The sequence below is a fragment of the Anguilla anguilla genome, chromosome 1 (assembly GCF_013347855.1).
Source record: "Anguilla anguilla isolate fAngAng1 chromosome 1, fAngAng1.pri, whole genome shotgun sequence".
In the NCBI taxonomy this organism is placed as follows: Eukaryota; Metazoa; Chordata; class Actinopteri; order Anguilliformes; family Anguillidae; genus Anguilla; species Anguilla anguilla.
Window position 1 is genome coordinate 73,776,341 of NC_049201.1, and position 19,657 is coordinate 73,795,997.

At 45.0% G+C, this 19,657-nt stretch overlaps 1 protein-coding gene across 2 annotated transcripts; it reads right to left on the minus strand.

The window, feature by feature from the left end:
- Window positions 1–360: 360 nt before the first annotated feature.
- On the minus strand, window positions 361–18,436 carry cblc (Cbl proto-oncogene C, E3 ubiquitin protein ligase). Of its 2 annotated transcripts, XM_035422345.1 has the most exons (12): window positions 16,924–18,433; window positions 10,827–10,973; window positions 9,217–9,373; window positions 8,862–8,983; window positions 8,374–8,511; window positions 7,936–8,023; window positions 7,039–7,170; window positions 4,178–4,369; window positions 3,716–3,868; window positions 3,115–3,179; window positions 2,358–2,413; window positions 361–2,046 (listed from the first exon to the last, which is right to left on the minus strand). In XM_035422345.1, exons 1-12 carry the CDS (start codon window positions 17,355–17,357, stop codon window positions 1,928–1,930), a joined length of 1,803 nt encoding a protein of 600 aa, XP_035278236.1. In that variant the 5' UTR covers window positions 17,358–18,433; the 3' UTR covers window positions 361–1,927. The 2 variants fall into 2 exon arrangements, 1 of the variants encoding a protein (XP_035278236.1); XR_004765762.1 differs by lacking the exon at window positions 3,115–3,179 and having other exon boundaries at window positions 2,014–2,046; window positions 16,924–18,436.
- Window positions 18,437–19,657: the final 1,221 nt, after the last annotated feature.

Genomic DNA, 19,657 nt, shown 5'->3' on the forward strand with positions numbered 1-19,657 from the left:
TGAATTTCGGTCATTTTTCAGCATGTGGTCAGCAGCTTCAACACGAGTGAGATTTATTATCACATTGCACCTCCCCAGTCACCCATGTTGGCCAGTCAATTACCACTCAGTGATGACTGGTGGCAACGTCACCACACTGTCACAGGCAGCATTCAGTGCGGTTGCGAGAGCCACGGGTATGCGGAAGTGGCATATTTATAGAGCGTTGTGCTATTTATATTTTTTATCTGCGGAAAGTAGCCTATACACTTAAGAGTTGCGGTTACATCATCTACACACAAAAAAAACATAATTATATGTTATGTAGTAGGGGTAGGCTAATGAAAAGAATGGAAATACATTCAAACTGCTGAACTTTGCTGGATGTTTTTGTGCATTGGCTATTTATTGTTTTGATTGCTTTGATTTTACTGCGAGTCTGCTGTGTCAGGGTTTTTCAACACATACATGTCACATTTTTGATTTCCCTACTCTCAGACTAGCATATCATTTTAACCAGGCCTTCTACCAAATTCAGTGCCTACTGACCCCTGTCAGCTGTCCCCCAAACCCCTTGTGACACAACCACTCCCTGAGCTGTACCAGCACAGCAGTATTTTGGTGAAAAGTCCATCAGCAGCTCCACAAATCTGGAATATAAACTGGGGTACTGGGTATAACATAGCAGCATTCCCACTCTGTCATACCGCATGCATCTCGCTTTTTGCATGGCTGGCTGCTAGCCCATGCCCCCTTCGAATTGACTGAAGATGTTTCGGAGATGAGACAGATACACAAATACAACTGAGCATTGAAGATACAAAATAAAACTGAAGGATAGGAAATGCTGTTGAAAAATAAATTGCATTTCTTAATAACTGTAAATCCTGAAATTGTACAAACACAGGGCTGACTAACACAGATATAAAGGAGATTAAAATCAATGCTCTAGTGAGCTAAAAAAAATAAAGAGATACTTTTTACCAACATTTTGAAAAATAAATAGCTTAGTCTAAAACCCTCAAACTGTCACGCATGCATTACAGTCTTTTACACAGGACAGGTAAATGTTAAATAGTCACCTGTTAAATAGGCTCTTTTACCGACACATCAATTATAGCTGCAAATATCAAAAACGGAGCCGATAAGTGTTTTGTTCAGTCCAGTCTAGAACTCGTCTGCCTTTTGCCTCTCAATTTCCAATCACCTCGACGCCATGTCCATCAAATATCGCTCCTAGTTATCATCCCATTAAAGTTCCACTCACATAGAGCTCTTTCAGTTTAAAAATATAAAAATCCATACTCCCCCAAACCCATTATGGTCACTGAAAGCCTCTTTATCTTGGTGTGGGATTTATTTTCAGCGAATCTCCTCTCTATTGCCAGTGTCATCGAGTTTATCCTTTCACTGAATTCACACCTTCTTAATTTACCCCACATACCGCCTCCTTGCTTTTCTCTCTTTCAATATCCATCTTTCTATACATCTCCCAAACACACTCTCTCTCGTTCTCTCTCTCTCCCCCCTCAAATTAATTAACAGAATAGTCTGATCATATTTTTTTCTTTTATATGAAGGGAAGTACAGACACAATATAAAAACCAATATGCAAAACTGTTTGTGACTATTTTAAGCTATTAAAACCCCACCAGAAGTACATATTAAAATAAAACTGTCCCTACACCTAACTGATCCATTCTAAATGAATTGGCCCATAGTCAGCACATCTGTATCACAATGAAGTCTTTTTTTTTAAATACATCATTACATACACATGTTTTTCTGTCCTGATATGGCTGTGCTGTTTATGTCCGAGTGGGAAGCGTAAAGTTCAGTTCAGTTCAGTTCTCTTCAGCTCCTGCGTTTATTGGAGTCTTGCTCTAGGTGTGATGTCAGGAACTGTGCTAGTTTGGGGGTTGGGGGTGGGGGGGGTGTCAGGATGATGTCATGAGGACATGGATCTTTCCATCTCTCTCCAACTGTGCCTGTCTTTCTGCGAACTCCCCGCTGCCTCCATCTGTCCATGTCTTCCCGGGACTGACGGCATGCCCCACAGCACTCCACCTGTGCGTGTGAGAGAGGGACGGAGAGCAGGAGAGAGTCAGAGAGCAGAAGAGAGGGACGGAGAGCAGGAGAGAGGGATAAAGGACAAGGGGAGTGCAGGGGAAGAGTCACACAGTCAAAGAATGTTGATTGTCTTTGTGGCCAACAGTCTTGTCTACTCTGTTTCTGTCTGTGTTTCTGTGTCTGTTTGTCTCAACATATCTCAGAACAGGACAGAACACTTATTTCCACATGCACACACACACACACGCAGAGGCACACACATGCACACACACACACGCACACACTCGCTGCATCTCTCTGATACTCACTGTCTTGGGTCGCCCGTGAGGATGAAGGCCTGCTGTAATCAGCTTCTGCTACTTCACTGCACAGAGAGAGGAGATTACCACAGCTATCCCATCAGCCACCTCACAAGCCCAACCTACTGCTCACAGGCTGGCATCTGAGAATGCAGATGCGGCTGCTCCTTAATGTGGTTTTTAGGAAGCACAGATAGGGCGATTTTGCACACCTGTTGGAAAGAGACTTTGCCAACCTGAGGTTGCAGCCCCCTAGGATTCCCAGAAATGGCCTCCTCATTCGCAGAGGTAAAACATACACGTTCAAAAAGTCAACGATCACCCCAGTATTTTGTTCCAATCACCTGAATTATCCTAATTAGCACAATTCTTCAGCCAGGAAGTTGAACTAATTAGTGAAATCAGCTGTCTGAGTTCATGGGTGGTAGAACCACACAGCAGAACTTTTACTTTCTGACCCCTGGACTCCCCACCTCTGCTCATTGTTGGATGACTGTTCCTGCATGCATCAGGACCGTGGTACAATGGGAGAGAATCCTTAGGTCCAGTTCCCATGACATCCATGACTGAGAGATCCACCCCCACCTTTCTCCAGCAGGTTTGTTGGGAAAACAGGCAACTTGTTGCACATCAGTTCCCTTTAATTTTCATAAATACCAACCAACAAACACCACCCTCACTCAACATAGATCAAGATAACTGTCACTCATTGGTATCATGTGTGCTAATTCTATGAAGGGAGGCTGATTTCAGTCTGGGAAGTCACCTGCTGCCAGTAGCAGACTGTCTGTGGAGCTGTCTGTCTGTCTTTCCATGGGAGCTGCCATGGGCCTGCAAATATATATATAGAGAGAGAGTATGAAGAGACCTCCTAAATGCTAATTAATGACCTCACCGCTGCCCTCATGTGATTGGTTGACTCTCGCCAACTGGGATGGGCGGGCCCTAGACCTAGCAAATTCCTCAACCTTCCACGCCGAATCATGGTTGGCCAAGTGGCTCACATTTCAATAGTCGACTTTTAACATGTTGTGAGCCTCTTGTGGACATGCTAACATGCTAAATTACGACACACTCAGAGCCACTTGGCAAACTATTGTCAGTCACCACCTGGGATGAATGCTCGGTATAGTTAAGTGGGCAAAAACAATAGAAATTTGAGTGTGGATACGATTGAGGTTGACGTGAAAAGAGAAACTTGCTGGAGGAAGGTAGGCTTAAATCCTGTCTCTCCCTGTACCGTGTAGTGGTAACTTAACGACATTTGAAGAAACACTAGCCCTGGCGTATGCTGCATTTAGTTGGAGCCTTGGCCTAGACAAAGCTGCACGCTCCGCACACACTCAGAGAGAGGCTACAACACTCACGGGCCGGGAGTGAGAGTACTTGTCCAGGATCTCGGAGACGGAGGGCCGAAGGGGGGGCCGAGGGGAGCTGCAGGGGGAGGAGGTGCTGTGCCTTGGGGGTGGGCGTGGAGGGGCAAGGCTGGAAGGGGGGCTCTGATTCCCTGCTTCCAACAGCTGCACGTGTGACAGAGAGAGAGAGAGAGAGAGAGAGAGAGAGAGAAAGAGAGAGACTCTTGGTTGTACTTGGAGAAGGAGGCACAACACCACAGACAGCATGGTACATGATGACGTTGCCATTTCCCATTTGACACTAAATAGGCAACTACAGCATCATACAGTGCCAACTGTGGGTTATATATTTCTCACAGTGTGGCGCTCAGACCTGCACATACAGGACTGTAATACTCTAGTCGTAATCCTAAAGAGGCATTATACATCATCAATGAGCTGGATGCCCCAATACTCCACAGTTCCCTTCCCTACCCTAATGGAGGCCAGTTCTTTCATCATTAGTTCCACGTCTTCCAAGTCGTTGTCTTCGTCTTCCTCGAGGTCCACGTCCTCGTCCTGCACCTCAGTCTTCCTCCCCCAGTTCGACATGAAGGGCTCGATGACTATGGACTCTGTGCCCCTGATGTCACAGCGACAGTACGGGCATGTGTGTCCGTCCGATTTCTGGAAGAGACGCGGCAAACGACGGGGACACGTTAACCGAGCGGACACCGCGGGGGCGACATCGCTCGGGAGGTAAGAGCGGTTGTCTGGCAGTCGGAGGGTTGCCGGTTCGATCCCCCGCCCTGGGCGTGCCGAAGTGTCCCTGAGCAAGACACCTAACCCCTAATTGCTCCCAATGAGCTGATTGGTACCTTGCATGGCAGCCTTTCACCGTTAGTGTGTGAGTGTGTGTGTGTGTGTGTGTGTGAACGGGTGAATGAGAGGCATCAATTGTAAAGCGCTTTGGATAAAAGCGCTATATAAATGCAGCCCATTTACCATTTACCACTCCCCACTGCACCACCTGAGGCACAGAGGGAGAGTCAGGCTAGCAGCGTCACTCTGATAGAAACAGTACACACGTATGCTTCAGACAGCACCTACGGCCATAATTAGAAACAGAAAACCGGTGGTTATTGTGGCAGCTAAGACCTTGTCTTTCTGAGAAGTGTCTACGCAACATATAAGTAGAAGCGTACGCTAACGAACAGGAAACTGTGGTCCACTTGTTTGGACGTGTTTTCCCCCCGCAGAGCTTTAAACTGTACTGCTAGCAGCTGAAATGGACATTGAAGCCAATTAGCACCTAGGTGCTATGAGACTGCTAACAGATGCACAAGTGAGCGGCGTTGAGGGTGATTTTGACTGTAGTGCATCTCACTGAACTACCAAAAAACATGTCAATAGCAAGGTAGAAAAGTGTGTTTTTCTAGGTTTGTCCATTGAGAAAACCAAGACAAATTGTTTTTAATTTAGGAACAAGGAACAAGATGCCATTTTTTCCATTACGCTTACTGTTGTTGATTTATGAACAGCCAATCACCAGAAGCTCTCAAATAGAAGAATGTATATATGTATACATATCATATATGCTTATAACTTTTCTTGTCTCATTCATTTTTTCTTTTTCCAATTTTTCTGTTTAATTGGCGCTGTAGAATAAATGTAGGTCAGAATTTTATCGTTGAGGACCAACTGCAGGCTAATGTGCTCTTATGGCTCAACAGTAGAGGTGTCAAACTTGACTCAAAGGAAAACCAATATGATACGTAGGTGGGTGTAGACTTCCCTTCACATTAACAGTGGTTTGAGCACCAAACTGCCTGATTCACTCTTGTAGAAGTGAACAACATTCACACTACATCTAAATTTAAATGTAAAGGCATACAGTGCAGGATTTCTTAGCCTGTGTTTACAATCAAAGAAGTCTCCTACTCTGTCTTCAACCCCACCCACTCACGCTGAGTAAATTCACACAACCAACGTAGCTAACTGGATAGTTAGAAGTAATGTCAATACCATGTAATGAGCGAATGTGAGCGACACTTAGCAGGCAGATTAAATTATAGCCTAATTAATTCCATTATGTTCAACGTAACAGCAGACTTAATGCTGGAACTTTAAATAAACATTAGAATAACAAATACAGGTAACACAGGTGCCAGAGTTTACCAGTGCGTCATAGATATGCCTTAGCATGGTTATTTTACATTATTTTCAAGGTAGAAAATCCTTGTATACCCTGAAGCATTCAAATTTAAAAGCGTATACAGGGCAACTTAAAGGTTTAGGCAATGAACCAAGCTGATGCTAAGTCACCCCTGTCAGAACTGGCAGTTGTAATTAGCTAATAAAGAACATACACCTTTGGAAAAACCGTTAAACCAGCACCAGCTTTTAAAGCACAGGGCAAGGACTCGAGTGGACATACAGAAGATTAATGAATATTCCCAGTTGCTTGGGAGTGTGCATTTTAAACATCCAGCTGGACACATTACCGTTGATTTGTTTTCAAATAAGCACCAACCAGCTCTAATTAGGCATGCATGATAAATGAGATGGTAAATTCTGAGGTAAACTGCTGATCACTGCACTGGGATCAGCTGTGGGTGCCCTTAAACCCTACGTGTGTGTATGTGTGTGTGTGAGTGCACATGCATGCGTGTGTGTTTGTGTGTGTTTGTGTGTACATGTGAGCGCGTGCGAGTGGGCTTGTTTGTGTGCGAGTGTGCATGAGTGCACGTGCATACATGCGTGCATGTGTCTGTGTGCATGTGCATGTGTGCAAGCCTGTGTGTGTACACTCGTGCATGTGTGAGTGGGTTTGCATGTGTGCGAGTGTGCGTGACTGCACATGCATACGTGTGTGTGTGCATGCATGTGGGAGTGTCTTTGTGTGTGCGAGTGTGCATGCGTGCATGCATGCTGTGTGTGTGTATGTGCGCACACGTGTATGTGCATGTATGTGTGCACACACGTGTGTGTGTGTTGTGTGTGTGTGTGTGTGTATGTATGTGAGTACGTGTGCTTGTGTGTGTGTACGTGCGTGAGTATGAGTGTGTCTGTGAGTATGTGTGTTTCTGTGTGTGTACGTGTGTGAGCATGAGTGTGTGTGTGTATGTGCGTGTGTTTGTGTGTCTGTGTGTCTGTGTGTTTGTGTGTGTGTATATGTGTGTGTGTGTGTGTGTGTACGTGCGTGAGTATGAGTGTGTCTGTGAGTATGTGTGTTTCTGTGTGTGTACGTGTGTGAGCATGAGTGTGTGTGTGTATGTGCATGTATGTGTGTGTGTGTGTGTGTGTGTGTGTGCGTGCGTGTATGTGTGTGTCTCAGGCACAGCGGGCCAGCTCACCAGCCAGCTGGAGAGGCAGGGGCGGCAGAGCAGGTGTCCGCAGGGCTGTATCCTGGTGTCCTTGTCCCGCTCTGTGCAGATCTTACACAGCTGGAAGGTGCTGCCCATCTCACAGTAAAGCTCATACTGCTCCTGAGGAGAGAGAACAGACACACGAACGCACCCGGGGTCAGCTACGCTAACCAGAGGGACATTATAGCACATGGAGACTGTGGGACACATCAACTGACAAGCATATAGACAGAGCCACAAACACACTTGCACACACACACACACAACGCACTCACATACACACACACACACACACCCACACACACACACACACACACACAGGCCGGCCCAAGGTTTTTGGGGGCCCTCAGCAAGATTTGGCACCAATAGAAATATATTTAGATCAATGAAAAAGCCATTGTCTTAGGGAACACAATTATTTATTAAAAATATATATATATAACCCCGAACCAATTGAGGGGCCCTAAACAAATGTTTACTTTGTTTATTGGGTCAGGCCGGCCCTGCACACAAACACAAACACAAACACACTCGCACAGACCGGCTGACTGACAGAGGCTTTCCCGGACACTGCGAGAACGCAAGAGACAAGGTCACACGCTGACAGACACTGCCAGGCATCGTCAGCGCATGGAAAGAGGGGACGCAATCACTCCGGCGACGGGATGCCACATCAAAGAAGTCAAACAGGAGGGGAGGGGAAATGACTGACAGGATGTTGCTGCAGCGCAGAGAGCTCGCGAAAGCCGAAAGGCAGGACAGGGCAGGAAACGGTGAGATCACAGAGCCACAGGCAGAGACAGCTCTTTCACAAGGCACCGGGCGGGGACACTCAGGGATCTCAGCTGAGGCACAATGGCTATTATGCAGGAGGGGTGTGGTTACCTCAGTCACTTTGATCTTGCCCTTTTGCGCAGGGCCGCACAGGCTGGTCAAGTCGGGGTTGACGTCACGGCCGTCCGGGTACAGGTAGCTACGGCCACACACACCACATTCAGGACACACGAATGCGCAAGTGAAAAACCAGAGGGCCACTGTTACTGTTTGCGTGTTTCCGAATTAGCCCCACAAGGACAAAATGTTACAGCGCCTTCACCGTCAGCTTTATAAAGCAACACTTGTGAGCATGCCGTATGCAGCGCGCGTGTGTGTGTGCGTGTGTCTGTGGGTATGTGGGTGTGTGGGTGTGTGTGTGTGTGTGTGCGTGCATGTGTTTATGGGTATATGTGTGTGTGTGTGTGTATGTGTGTGTGTATGTTTATGGGTATACACATGTGTTAATGTGTATTTGGGCTTGTTTGTGAGCCTGCTAGTAATACCCACCAGCCGTCTCTGAAGCCCTTGAGGAGCGCTTGGCACAGAGGTGCATTCTGGGGGATGGTCTGCACAATGACGCCATTTCCTGCCACGTGGCCGATGGCCCACTGGCCCATGCGCGTACAGCTCAGACGAAAGATGTAGCTGACGGGGGAGACACACGTTACCTCTGACGCAGCATGGCTTTCTACTGTGAAGCCCTGTTATTCTATATACAGCTCTATGTTGTATCTATATACAGCTCTATGTTGTATCTATATACAGCTCTATGTTGTATCTATATACAGCTCTATGTTGTATCTATATACAGCTCTATGTTACAGTGTCTGTTTTCATACATTGTTGGACTCCATGAGATGCACTTTTATATTAAAAAAAAAGAAAAAAAAACGGTAAAATGGCTAAAATACGTACAAATAAATATACTACTCCCTATTTTGGTTTCACTGTACTCATCTCTCATCCCCCCCCTCTCCCCCCCCCCCTCTCCCTACCTCCCAGGCCGGTGTGTGTAGTTTCCCAGGCGAGCCGTGACCTGGTCATACGTGAGGAAGGCCATGTAGCCGGGGTGCGTCACGGCCAGCTGATTCCAGTTCCGCAGCAGCGTCGTCCAAGGCTGAGCAGAACCGGAGAGAAGGAGTTATGGGGGGGGGGGGGGGGGGTTCCTGTTACTCTTTGAACAGGATCGCGCAGTGTGTGTGTGTGCGTGTGTGTGTGTGTGTGTGTGTGTGTGTGTGTGTGTGTGTGTGTGTGTGTGTGTGTGTGTGTGTGTGTGTCGTATGAGATTCGGGGCGAAACGCAGCCCGCGCGGCTCTGTGCGAGGCGTGCTGGAGGGGCGTGCGGCGGTACCTGGAAGAGCCTGGTGAAGACGTCGAACTCGAAGACGGAGACGTGGTCGTTGCAGGTGAGGTCCACCGTGGACTTCAGGGCCATGGCCTCCATGCCTTCCTCAAAGCTGTGCACCCTTTTCAGCTGCTGCTTAAAAGAGCTCCAGGGCACGATGCACCTGAGAGAGAGAGAGAAAGAGAGAGAGTGGTGGGGGGCGGGGAGAGAGAGAGGGAGAGAGAGAGATAGAGAGAATGAAATAATGCATATTTTCTTAATACTATTCCACTGTAATTATCTGCTACTTTATACAGCAGAATGTACCCCAGAAAAGGAGAGACTGGTATTCTTACCTGAGCAGTATCCCCCCCCCCCCTCCGCCCCACACACCCACCCCCCCAGGCAGAGTCTCAGGTGTCTACTGTCAAATTTCACCTCCCTCCATGAGGTCACTCCCATTTTCCAGTTGCTGTGCCACATTCTGTATTTACTCTCAAGTCATTTGGTACACCTTACAAGGCACATGCACATCATGTCTTCTGCAAACTTTCTTTAAAAAGCTTTCTTTTGTGAGAATGAGTTCATAACAATCAGTTTCACAATTGACATGTTTTCACAATTTTTGTGACTGAGATATTCTCCAAACGGCCACGAGCCAGGTGTTACGTGTTGAACTTTGTGGAAAAACAGATCGTCTTAGGGGCTGTCAGGAAGTGAACTCAAAACTACAACAGCACCAGCCCTTTGCACAGGCGACGCAGCCCACAATCCTAGGCTGTCACACCCAGTCAGCAGCCAGGCAGGGTGGTGTAAAGCTGGCCTGAGTCTTATCCAGGGGTGGAGGGATCGAGCGGCAGGGTATTCCCCACCGCCTCCTTCAAGACGTGCTCCTCCGGCTGATGAGACCGCTGCTGTCTGCTAACAGATACGTGGGGTAATGGCTGCGTAGCTCAGCCACGGAGCTGCACTGTGAGAAGAAGTGGTGGCCGGCTAATGGCATTCTGGAGGAGGCGTAGGCTAGCCTGCGCTCTCCTGAATTGATAGGCGATGTCGCAGCAAGGATTTGGGCCTGCGTACATGAGCGGGCAGACCGAACTGAGGAAGGAAGGCAGGAGGGCGGGGGTGCTTAAAAAGTTTTTTTTTTTATGTTGAGAGAAAATGTTGTTTCTACACAGAGCATGAGGATTGGCAGCTTCCTGGCCTTGTTTCAGTTGTATTTTGACTTGTCGATACTTGCAGCATTTAAGCGCCTGCCTGTAGTACCTCTACAAAATGGCACTTTAATGATAACATGTAGGTCGCCAGGTTACCAGAGACCCTCTGAATTCTATTGGACCCAACCCCCTATCAAGTTTATCAAAATCTCAAAATCTCCATTCGGCTCTCAAATGAGGCAGAGGGGGAATGTCACTGCACAAGGCAGGCAGCTTAAATGCCATTCCTTAATTCTGGCCTAAACCACTTCACTTGTCACATGGGTGAGACAATGCTAATTGTGCTTAAGATGAGTAATCACATTATAATGGAATTCCCCATCAGTAGAATGGTAGGTGGGAATGAGTCTGTTTTTTGTTGCCTGTCATGTACCCCTTCCCTGAAGTTTTTACCTTTCCATACCTCACCCTCTCACTCACCTGTCTCCAAAAGCTTTCTTCCAGAACTCCCCAGCCTCTGGTTTACAGAACCTGTAGGTGTCACCTTGAAACTGGCCCCCCGGAAACAAAATCTTCAGCTCACAAAGCATGTGGCTGAATAGCAGGGTCAGTTTGGTCAGGTTCTTCCTGAAGATGAACAATAGCAGAGAATAAAATCAGCGATTGCTTGAAATTCATTTCTGAACAGCAGAAATATATGGAACACAATTATTGGCACATGTAAAAATGCATTTTGATGAGTGTAAGCATACTTATACATTTCTTAGAGACACACAGTAAAGCATTCAGTGTTAAATCAACTCTTGCAGAGTACATATGGTCCCTATTAGACTCATATGTACTCTGCTAAAGTTGAATTAACACTGGACATTTTAATGTGTACAGAGGTGAGCGCTGGTACGAGCAAATTTGTGCTCTGTGTCTCACTATGCACTCTTGCTCTCTGCCTGCTATAAACAGGAAATCACTGTCTCTATTTCCTGTCCTGACTCTGAGCGCTAGAAAGAATTTTCCATTGGTCACTGACCACTTAGCCCCCCCTCAACTGTCACCATAGCAATGCCATCACTTCAAACAGAATAGAATACCTGTCAAATTCCATTGTACTGTTTTTAACAATTTTGCATGCCTACTGCAGGCTTTTATTCAAATACAGATCTACACACAGCAAACAGCACTCTTGTAATTACTACACATGTCTCAGATACACATTAGTTTAAACCGCAGAATTATAATGGACAAACTGAACAGGCTAATGCCCACCAATGAAGTCGCAACTTTTCAGACACGGCAGAGCCTCGATTGTGAGCATATGAACTTATAGTTTTTGTGGCGTGGTGGAAGCTGGAAAATCTCAGGACTAGAAAGGAATATCCATAACAATGTTGTTACATTACAGTTTCTGGCTGATGGGTTGTTTGGGTAACATATACTGTGATTCATCATCTTCGGTACTACGCATTATGGCTTTTAACGGAAATTTTTTTCTTCAAGTTTGTTGGTTACTGTATAATGTAGGTTATTCTGAATAGATTCCATCACGTGAAAGTCTGTTGCATTACTGGAACCATCTAATTCAAAAAAACACGAGTATTACCAAGTGTTAACTCAATAGTGGTCAAATTGCCACTAAAAATTTTAAAAACCTTTCTTACTTTAAAATGGTGACTTCCTCAGAAAGACATAACTGACTTCTGTAATATGATGATTTTATGATAATTTTTTAGGGTTACTATCTCCCACTACTTATTATTACTAATAATATATACATTATTCAAATTCTTCCCCTCTGTACCCATCTGTTTCTTTAAAAAAAAAAAAAAAAACAACAAAAAAAAAATCAAACCTCCATACTGTTGACTTTGTTACTTTTAAGCCCCCATTCTCCACTCTGTTGGCAAAAAATTGACCATGACAGTAACTGAGGCACGTTTTCACTTCAAGAAATGGCTGTTTAAAAAAAAAAAAGGAGTAAATGATTTCCCCCTCTTTTGCCCACCACGACAGGCCCTGCCTCTCTGGTCCCTCTTCTGCAAGACCAGGTAATTTTCCATCAGCCGGTACGACATCGAGATGCAGCCTGAGTCAGTCCGCGCCAGGCCAGTGCCAATCTAGGGCACCGAGAACCTTGGTTTTCTTTCCATTGCTTTTGTCTCCTTTGATGTCAGCTGAGATGCTCTTGGCCCATAACTGTCCCATAACCCTCTTAAAGAGGTGTCTTACAACAGAACTCTTAGCAATTCATCATGAACCTTGTGGATATTGAAAACACAGCAGATTTCCTTTCCACAGTGTAGACAAGATGGCCCACTTTTAATAGAACTAAGCTAGGCCAATGCCAGAGCTGGAGACTCTTTATAATGTGAAATAAACCATCTGAATAATATGCAAAAATACCATCAACATGTCCATGAACACTAACAAACTAATTCAATACAAAGTCACTCACAGAATACATATTACACAACACAAGACGCACATAATGGGACTTACCGGATCAAACACATGCACTCACTGTACCTTTAACACGACTGACCACTACTTCCATGCACTCTGGGTCTGCCCACCAGTACAACAATTCTGGAAAGAAATAACTACTAAACTATCACTGTTCTATGGGTGCAACATCCCCCTATCCCCATCACTGTGCATACTAGGAGACTTGGGTATACTTGACACATCACAAAAACAAATCACAACACCTCTACTGGTAGCCCTAACTAACGCTATGAATACTATTTCACTAAATTGGAAAAACAGAAAACAACTCACCATCTCACAGTGGTTAAATCTTTTAACAGAACAGGTAACACCGGAACAAAACTCAGCCCTACAAAAAAAACTATCTGAACAATTCAATGAAAAGTATTCAAAACTTCTTAAATCTCTTAAGCTGCCAGTGAGCTAGTGCCACAACAAACACAAATAACATTTGTGTACATTCTCATACATACACAAACACAAAAAGGATCATATACCCACACACTTGCAAACAGATATACACTCTTTAGAGGCAGACATACAAGTGGAAACACACTCACACTAACACAAACACACAACATTGAAATTCTGCTTCTATTTATTTATTTATTTAATCATTTATCCACTCTTTTTTTTCTTTTTTTTGTACCGACAGGGCCGGCCCGTGGCATAAACGCTCTATGCGGTTGTTTAGGGCCACAACCGCGGGGGGGGGGGGGGGGGGGCACACGGCCATGAGGGGGGCCACATGATCGAATGTTTATCTAAGGTAAACAATGTTATTTTCGTAATTACGTTATTTAGCCCTTACCGCGGAACTCGCAACATAAATTTAAAATGGAATGGCAACATTTCATTTCACCCCAGCTTGACAGAATCCAACAGCACCCTCCCGCCTTGACTGAATACCCCTCCCCCACCTCCCCGCTCAACAGAATCAACACCACCCACGCCCCAACCCCCCCCACCACTCAAACGCAGGCCCCCGCTCAAACACAGAATTGTTTAGGGCCACCAAAATCCTAGGGCCGGCCCTGTCTACGACCACCATTTTGTTTTTTTCTACTATAACTGCTGCCACAAATATCATCAATGATTCAAATACTTCTATGCCCAAACTCACTCCACACAGCTGCTTCCCTACAACAATCATTCACCGCACATCTTCTCCATGCATATGTACAGTACATATCTCTATTTCTATATTCTTCATGTTGTTAACCTGTATCCACCCTTACCTTCCTATCTGTCTGTCATTCCTGTGTCTTTGTTGTTGCAAATAAAAAAAGTTTTAAAAAAAATAAAGATAACATTTTTTGCTTGATAGTCATGTCAAGCTAGACGGCCTGTATTTCTCCAATATACCAAATATTTTTGCTCATAATATTTTTTTTATGCGGGCATATCTTATGGGTTGACAGGTATTCTCTGTCTGAAGGTCAAGTTTCCATTAGTAAGCTCAACAGCAACCGTCACCATCTTTTGTTCTATTGTCGAGATCATCAGAAACGGTATCTATGACTGAAACAGCTCAGAAAGAGTAATGCTCGGTCAGTGGACTAGGCACAAAGACACCCGATACGGACTAATCTTAATAATCTGTGTCTTCATTATGGTGTCTAAACATCATAGACATTCTAGATGTAAATAGCATAAGGGCATCTGTACAAATTTTGTATAGTGAAGGAAGGAAAAAGCTCTCTAAGATTGTGAGTGGAAACTTCTACACTTGCACTTCTGTCACATGTGAAGAAGAGCTAAGATCTCTGTACACTTATCTGCAATTGAAGACGACAACTTCCATTTAAAGTTCATCTACAGTGTGTATGCGTGTGTATTTTTTTATGTGAAGGAGTGTACGTGCCTTTGTGCACTTGCATGAATGAGCATGTGTGGATTAAGAAAAAGAAACCTTATTAATACAATGCGTACTAGATGTTTTTTTCACATTGCCGCAAGTTTGTAAGTACGTACAGAGGCCTCCAGCTAAACAGTGAGCAGGGATTAAAGGAGGAAAGATTTTTTTGACTTGCGTATCTTGCTGTACAACATTTCTATAAACCCACATTCCTTCACCTCACTGGCACCAATATTTATATTAGTTCATCTGAAGATTAGTTATCAGAAATTAATGCTTATCTGGGCTTACTTATAATCAAAATTACCATTCAATTGTAGTAATGGTTTATGGACAGTAGTTCTCATGCCATTTTTACCATTTATACCAAAGCCTGAACACAATTTGCCATCGAGGGCTCGGAAATGGTACACGTAAATTAGTGCAACAAAACGTCCGATATGTTGGTGAAATCAAAAGGTCAAATTAGGCAGCACACATGCCTTTGACACATACAAAACACACAAATAAAAATTTGAAACATAATTTTTCACAAATTTAATTCTGAAAGCCTTTTTGTATAACCTTGTTTAGCCTTTCTGTATTCTTTATTATTATTATCTTTGATACTGAATATTAGGAGTCTTAATCAACTAGACTCAAAATTGCCATTTGAAATCCAAAGGGCAGTCACAGGATATGCATAAGCTTCAATTATTTGATTTAAAATGCATTCTTTTTTTAATGTAAAGTTTAGGTTTTATCAGATTTCCTTAAAACAAATTTTGATTTGATTTTGAAGCGCATGATGCATGCAATAAGAAACCTGGCCCTGTGCTTGCGCTTTTATTTACCGCTGGGTTACAGATTACTGGAATGATTTTTCCTAAATCCTGCTGATATATGCTGACTTTTGGAAGATTCTTGTTCTAAATCCTTCAGCCTTAATCTGAGATGGAGACATACCATGATTTCACTTTCATTTTATTTTACGAAAGAAGAAACTGATCAATGGACGGCCATTTGTATCAATCTAAAAACAAATGAGTGTCTTTTTTTTTTTTTGATGCTTTCAGAGGGGCTATTTCTCCTGTGAACTGATTGATATCGCTTATCTCAGGCGGGAATGAGCAACCATAATAATGTGATTTAAGCAGATATTTGATACAGGACGGCCAAATGTTACTGAACTCCGCCCGCCAACCGAATGTGCTTCATTTCAAGAAATGTCCCCGCTTTAACACGAAACCCCATGGATGTCAGGTTAGCCTTCACTGCAGCGGAGTCTGTCACATGAGGCCAGTGCCGCTCGTCTGACTGACCCAGGCTTGCGACATGCACAGCCAGAGCCGAGAGCAGGCCCGGTTCCCCGAGCTCACCCGGGGAACCGGTTCTGCGGGAAAGCGGTGTCCGCGACATCGTTCATCGACAGCCGTCCCGAGCGGCCACGCCCAAATAAGCCCGGGGGCAGACTGCATGACATTGGGTCATCTGAGCTACTTTAATCTGTGGCAGCCTTTGTTTTCAATACCCTCCCCCCCCCCCCCCCCCCCACACACACACAAGAATTATGTTTTTCCCATATGAGCAACCAAACCTTTATTTTCTCCCTAACAACAGCACAAATGTGGATACTCCATTGTAATTGAATGGTTGGACTATGTGACAGCCTATTTTGAGGATTTACGTCTTTCAATAAAAAAATAATAATTCTGCACTGACCAATAAATGTCTTCCATGTGATTTGCAACCTACAATTCCACATACTGAAAGAAAGTGTGCTTTAAAACAGGTCTAGAATCAAGCGTGAGGTTCTTTAAAACCCATTCCATTAAACCATTAACATTTAGAAGTTGTCAAAGACAGTTGTGATGAGAACATGAAAAAGAAAACCTCATTATTTTTTTCTTTATAAACATTGTTTGTTTTCTTTGTTGAAAAAACAACATTATTATACCCCTCATTAATGTTCACAAACAGTAAGTTATTGTGCAGTTTGTCGGTTGAGAGACTAAACTCACTGTGAGTGTTTTTCTCCCAATGAACCGTAGTAGTACATGTATCTGTCCAGCACTAAAAGGTATGGTTCTTAAAGTTCTTTACCGCATATCGCGAGCATTCTTCCTTTTTGAAAACTATTATTTCACTGCACCGCAAATCAACAGACGTGTAATTCATTTAGTTTGATAGTCAGGTCGGCCTGTTAAAGAGGTGCACTCACGTGAACATGGGGACGTGGGGTTTTAGCGCGGGGCTCACCTGAAGCTGGAGGCCTCCTCGAACATCCTGTCTCGGCCCTCCTTGAAGAGCAGCACGGCCCGCTCCGTCTTGTCCAGCAGGTGCCTGATGTGGACCTTGAGGTAAACCCCCTCGTCGCCTTTCGGGACGCGGACCCCCGCCCCGCCGGCTGCCGCCGCCGCCGCCGCCGCCCCCCCCTTGTAGGGCTCCCACATGTCGGCCAGCAGCGCGGAGGTCTCCGCCACCAGGTCGGGCAGGTAGGGGGGGCTGTTCTTGAGGGCCAGCCGCGGGTGGGTGCCCAGCTTGTGCAGCTTGTCCAGCCTCTTCAGGGTCTTCTCCAGGAGCCGCCGGTCCGCGCCGCTCGGGGCCTGCGAGTCCGCCGACACGCCGAACTTGAACCCGAGCCTCGGGCTCCGGCCCGCCCCTCCCTCGCTCCCCGCCGCCGCCGCCGCCATCGCTCTCTGGGTTGCCCGGCGAGCGCCTCCGTCCCGGGGGGTCAGACTGGCGTCTGCTGGGGGCCTGCGTTCGGCCGCCTGTGACTGAGAGGGCGCTAGAGCGACTGAGAGCTTCGGCGGCTCCAGTCAGGGCGCCAGCATGTCCTCGAGCGCGCCTTCCCTCAGCCGCGCGGCCGCGACCACTAGCCGGCACGGGTCCCGGCGACTTCGGGCAACGGGCAGACTCCCCCCCTCGCAAGCGCTATTCAGAAGTCTGTCCGCGTCCAGAAGTCAGAAGAGTGGTTTTTTCTCTCAGTCCACTCAGAAGCGCGTGGTGACGGTGTGAAAGAGTAGAAGAAAAAAATGAAAGCGACAGAAGGAGGCAGAAGGAGGGAGAGTCGCCGCAGAAAGACAGATGAGAAAGTTAACAAAAATCTAACGTCTGAAAGTACAAATGAAAGGGGTTGAACGCCGGAAAGAGGATAAGAATAGGAAATAGCAAAGCCCAATCACATCTTTAAAACTCAAGTGATCAATAAGTTACGAAGATAACAAGATAAGCTTACAAAGTTCTTTCTCGTACCGCAAACGAACGATAAGATCAAACCAAAAGAGGAGTCTGTCCTTCCCTTGAGTCAGTTCTCCAAAAGAACTTCAATGGTGTTTTTCAGTCAAAGCATTCTGCTGCCTTCCATTTCAATAAGTAAATTCAAGAAAGAAGAGGGGTGTAGGGGGGGGGGCAAGGGCAGATAACCACTACCCACTCTTCAGCACGCACAACCCTCCCTCCCTCCTCCCCTCCTCCCCTGCTCCCCTGCTACTCACGCTGGCTCGCTCTCTCTTTTTTCCGTGGTCTGAACGCACGCGGCGTTATTAGCGATAGCGTCTCTTCGCATTCGCACGGGCTGTGAAGCAGACCTGTGCCGCGGGAGCAGAGGAGTTCACACCGGCGATCTGTGCGTCGTCTGGGCAGCGCGGAGAGCGCATGACTCCCTCTGCGCTTCTCTGTCTCCACTCGGGTATTTCTCCGCTGAAGGGTTTCCGGGTTGCAGGCAGACCGACAGGTTTGTTTTCTTTGTGTTTAGAAGCCAGTGAGTGTTAGGTAAAGGTAAGGAGTCTGAAGTGCTAGGAAAGACAAAAGACGGAGGGGGCACCAAAGAGCACAGAAAGATAAAAGTTTTTTTTTTTTTTTTTCTAAACTGCATTTTTTTTAAATGTGTTTTTTTCACAGCTATCATGACATCTCTGGAAAAATTTAACTTCAGGTAAATTATTCATAATTAGCAGTTTAAAAGTTTTATTGAGGGTGTTTTATAAAAAAAGACGGTTCAGACTTTTTTCTTTTGTGGACTAAAAACTGAATGCAGTGCTTCCACAGCTTAAAAGCTATTATAATTATAATTTAATTATAATTAAAATAATTATTTTTAATTATTTTAATTATTCTTTGCAATTATTTTCTGTGAAGCACATTGAGTTGCTCTTACTGTATGAAATTTGCTATACAAATAAATTTTGATTGATTAATTGATTGATTGATTTAAAGCTGATTTTTCAACAGGCATGAACCACATCCAATTACTCTGTCCACATGACCACAACAAAGATGTCAGTTTGCCCTGAATATTTTCAAAAGGTTTAAAGATACAATCCCTTTACTCAATAAACAATCACAAAACAAGAGTGATATGCTCTCCATAAAACCAATGATTAAAATGATTCAAATAACCATTTAGTTTTAAATAATCTTTGTATATGAGTTCATTTTCACATATTGGATATCCCTTAAAATATTCATGAGTAGACAGGAATCAACAAAGACATGCAGCCAGGGTAACAGCCAAAGCTCACATAAAAGACTAATAAGCAATGATAACTATACTAAACTTTTTAAACAGGGCTGGAGAAAAATTGCACATTCCCTGACCAACTATTGAAGATAACACATACAACATTATAGCAAATGTGTTCAGAAAAAAAAAAAAAAAACCTGTTTGAAAATTGAATGCCAAAGAATGAGGACTCAAGGAAGTTAAGCGATAACCTGCTGACACTGCAGCGTCGTGAACCAGTTCAAACCGGAATATCCCAGTGTGCCTCCCCAGTGGGAAACCTCAGCTCAATTAGCATACGACTCAAAGCAGCCAACCCTTGTAAACGGTGGTTTCTTCAAGGTTTACAGAATGGTTTTGATGAAATCATTGTGGGTTTGACCCCTCAGTGCTGTGACGCCACAATGATGAACAGCGATTCGCGTGAGATAACTAGATAAAAAATGCAGCAAATTTCTGTCAGGTGAAAGCGACCGTCCTGTCTGAGAT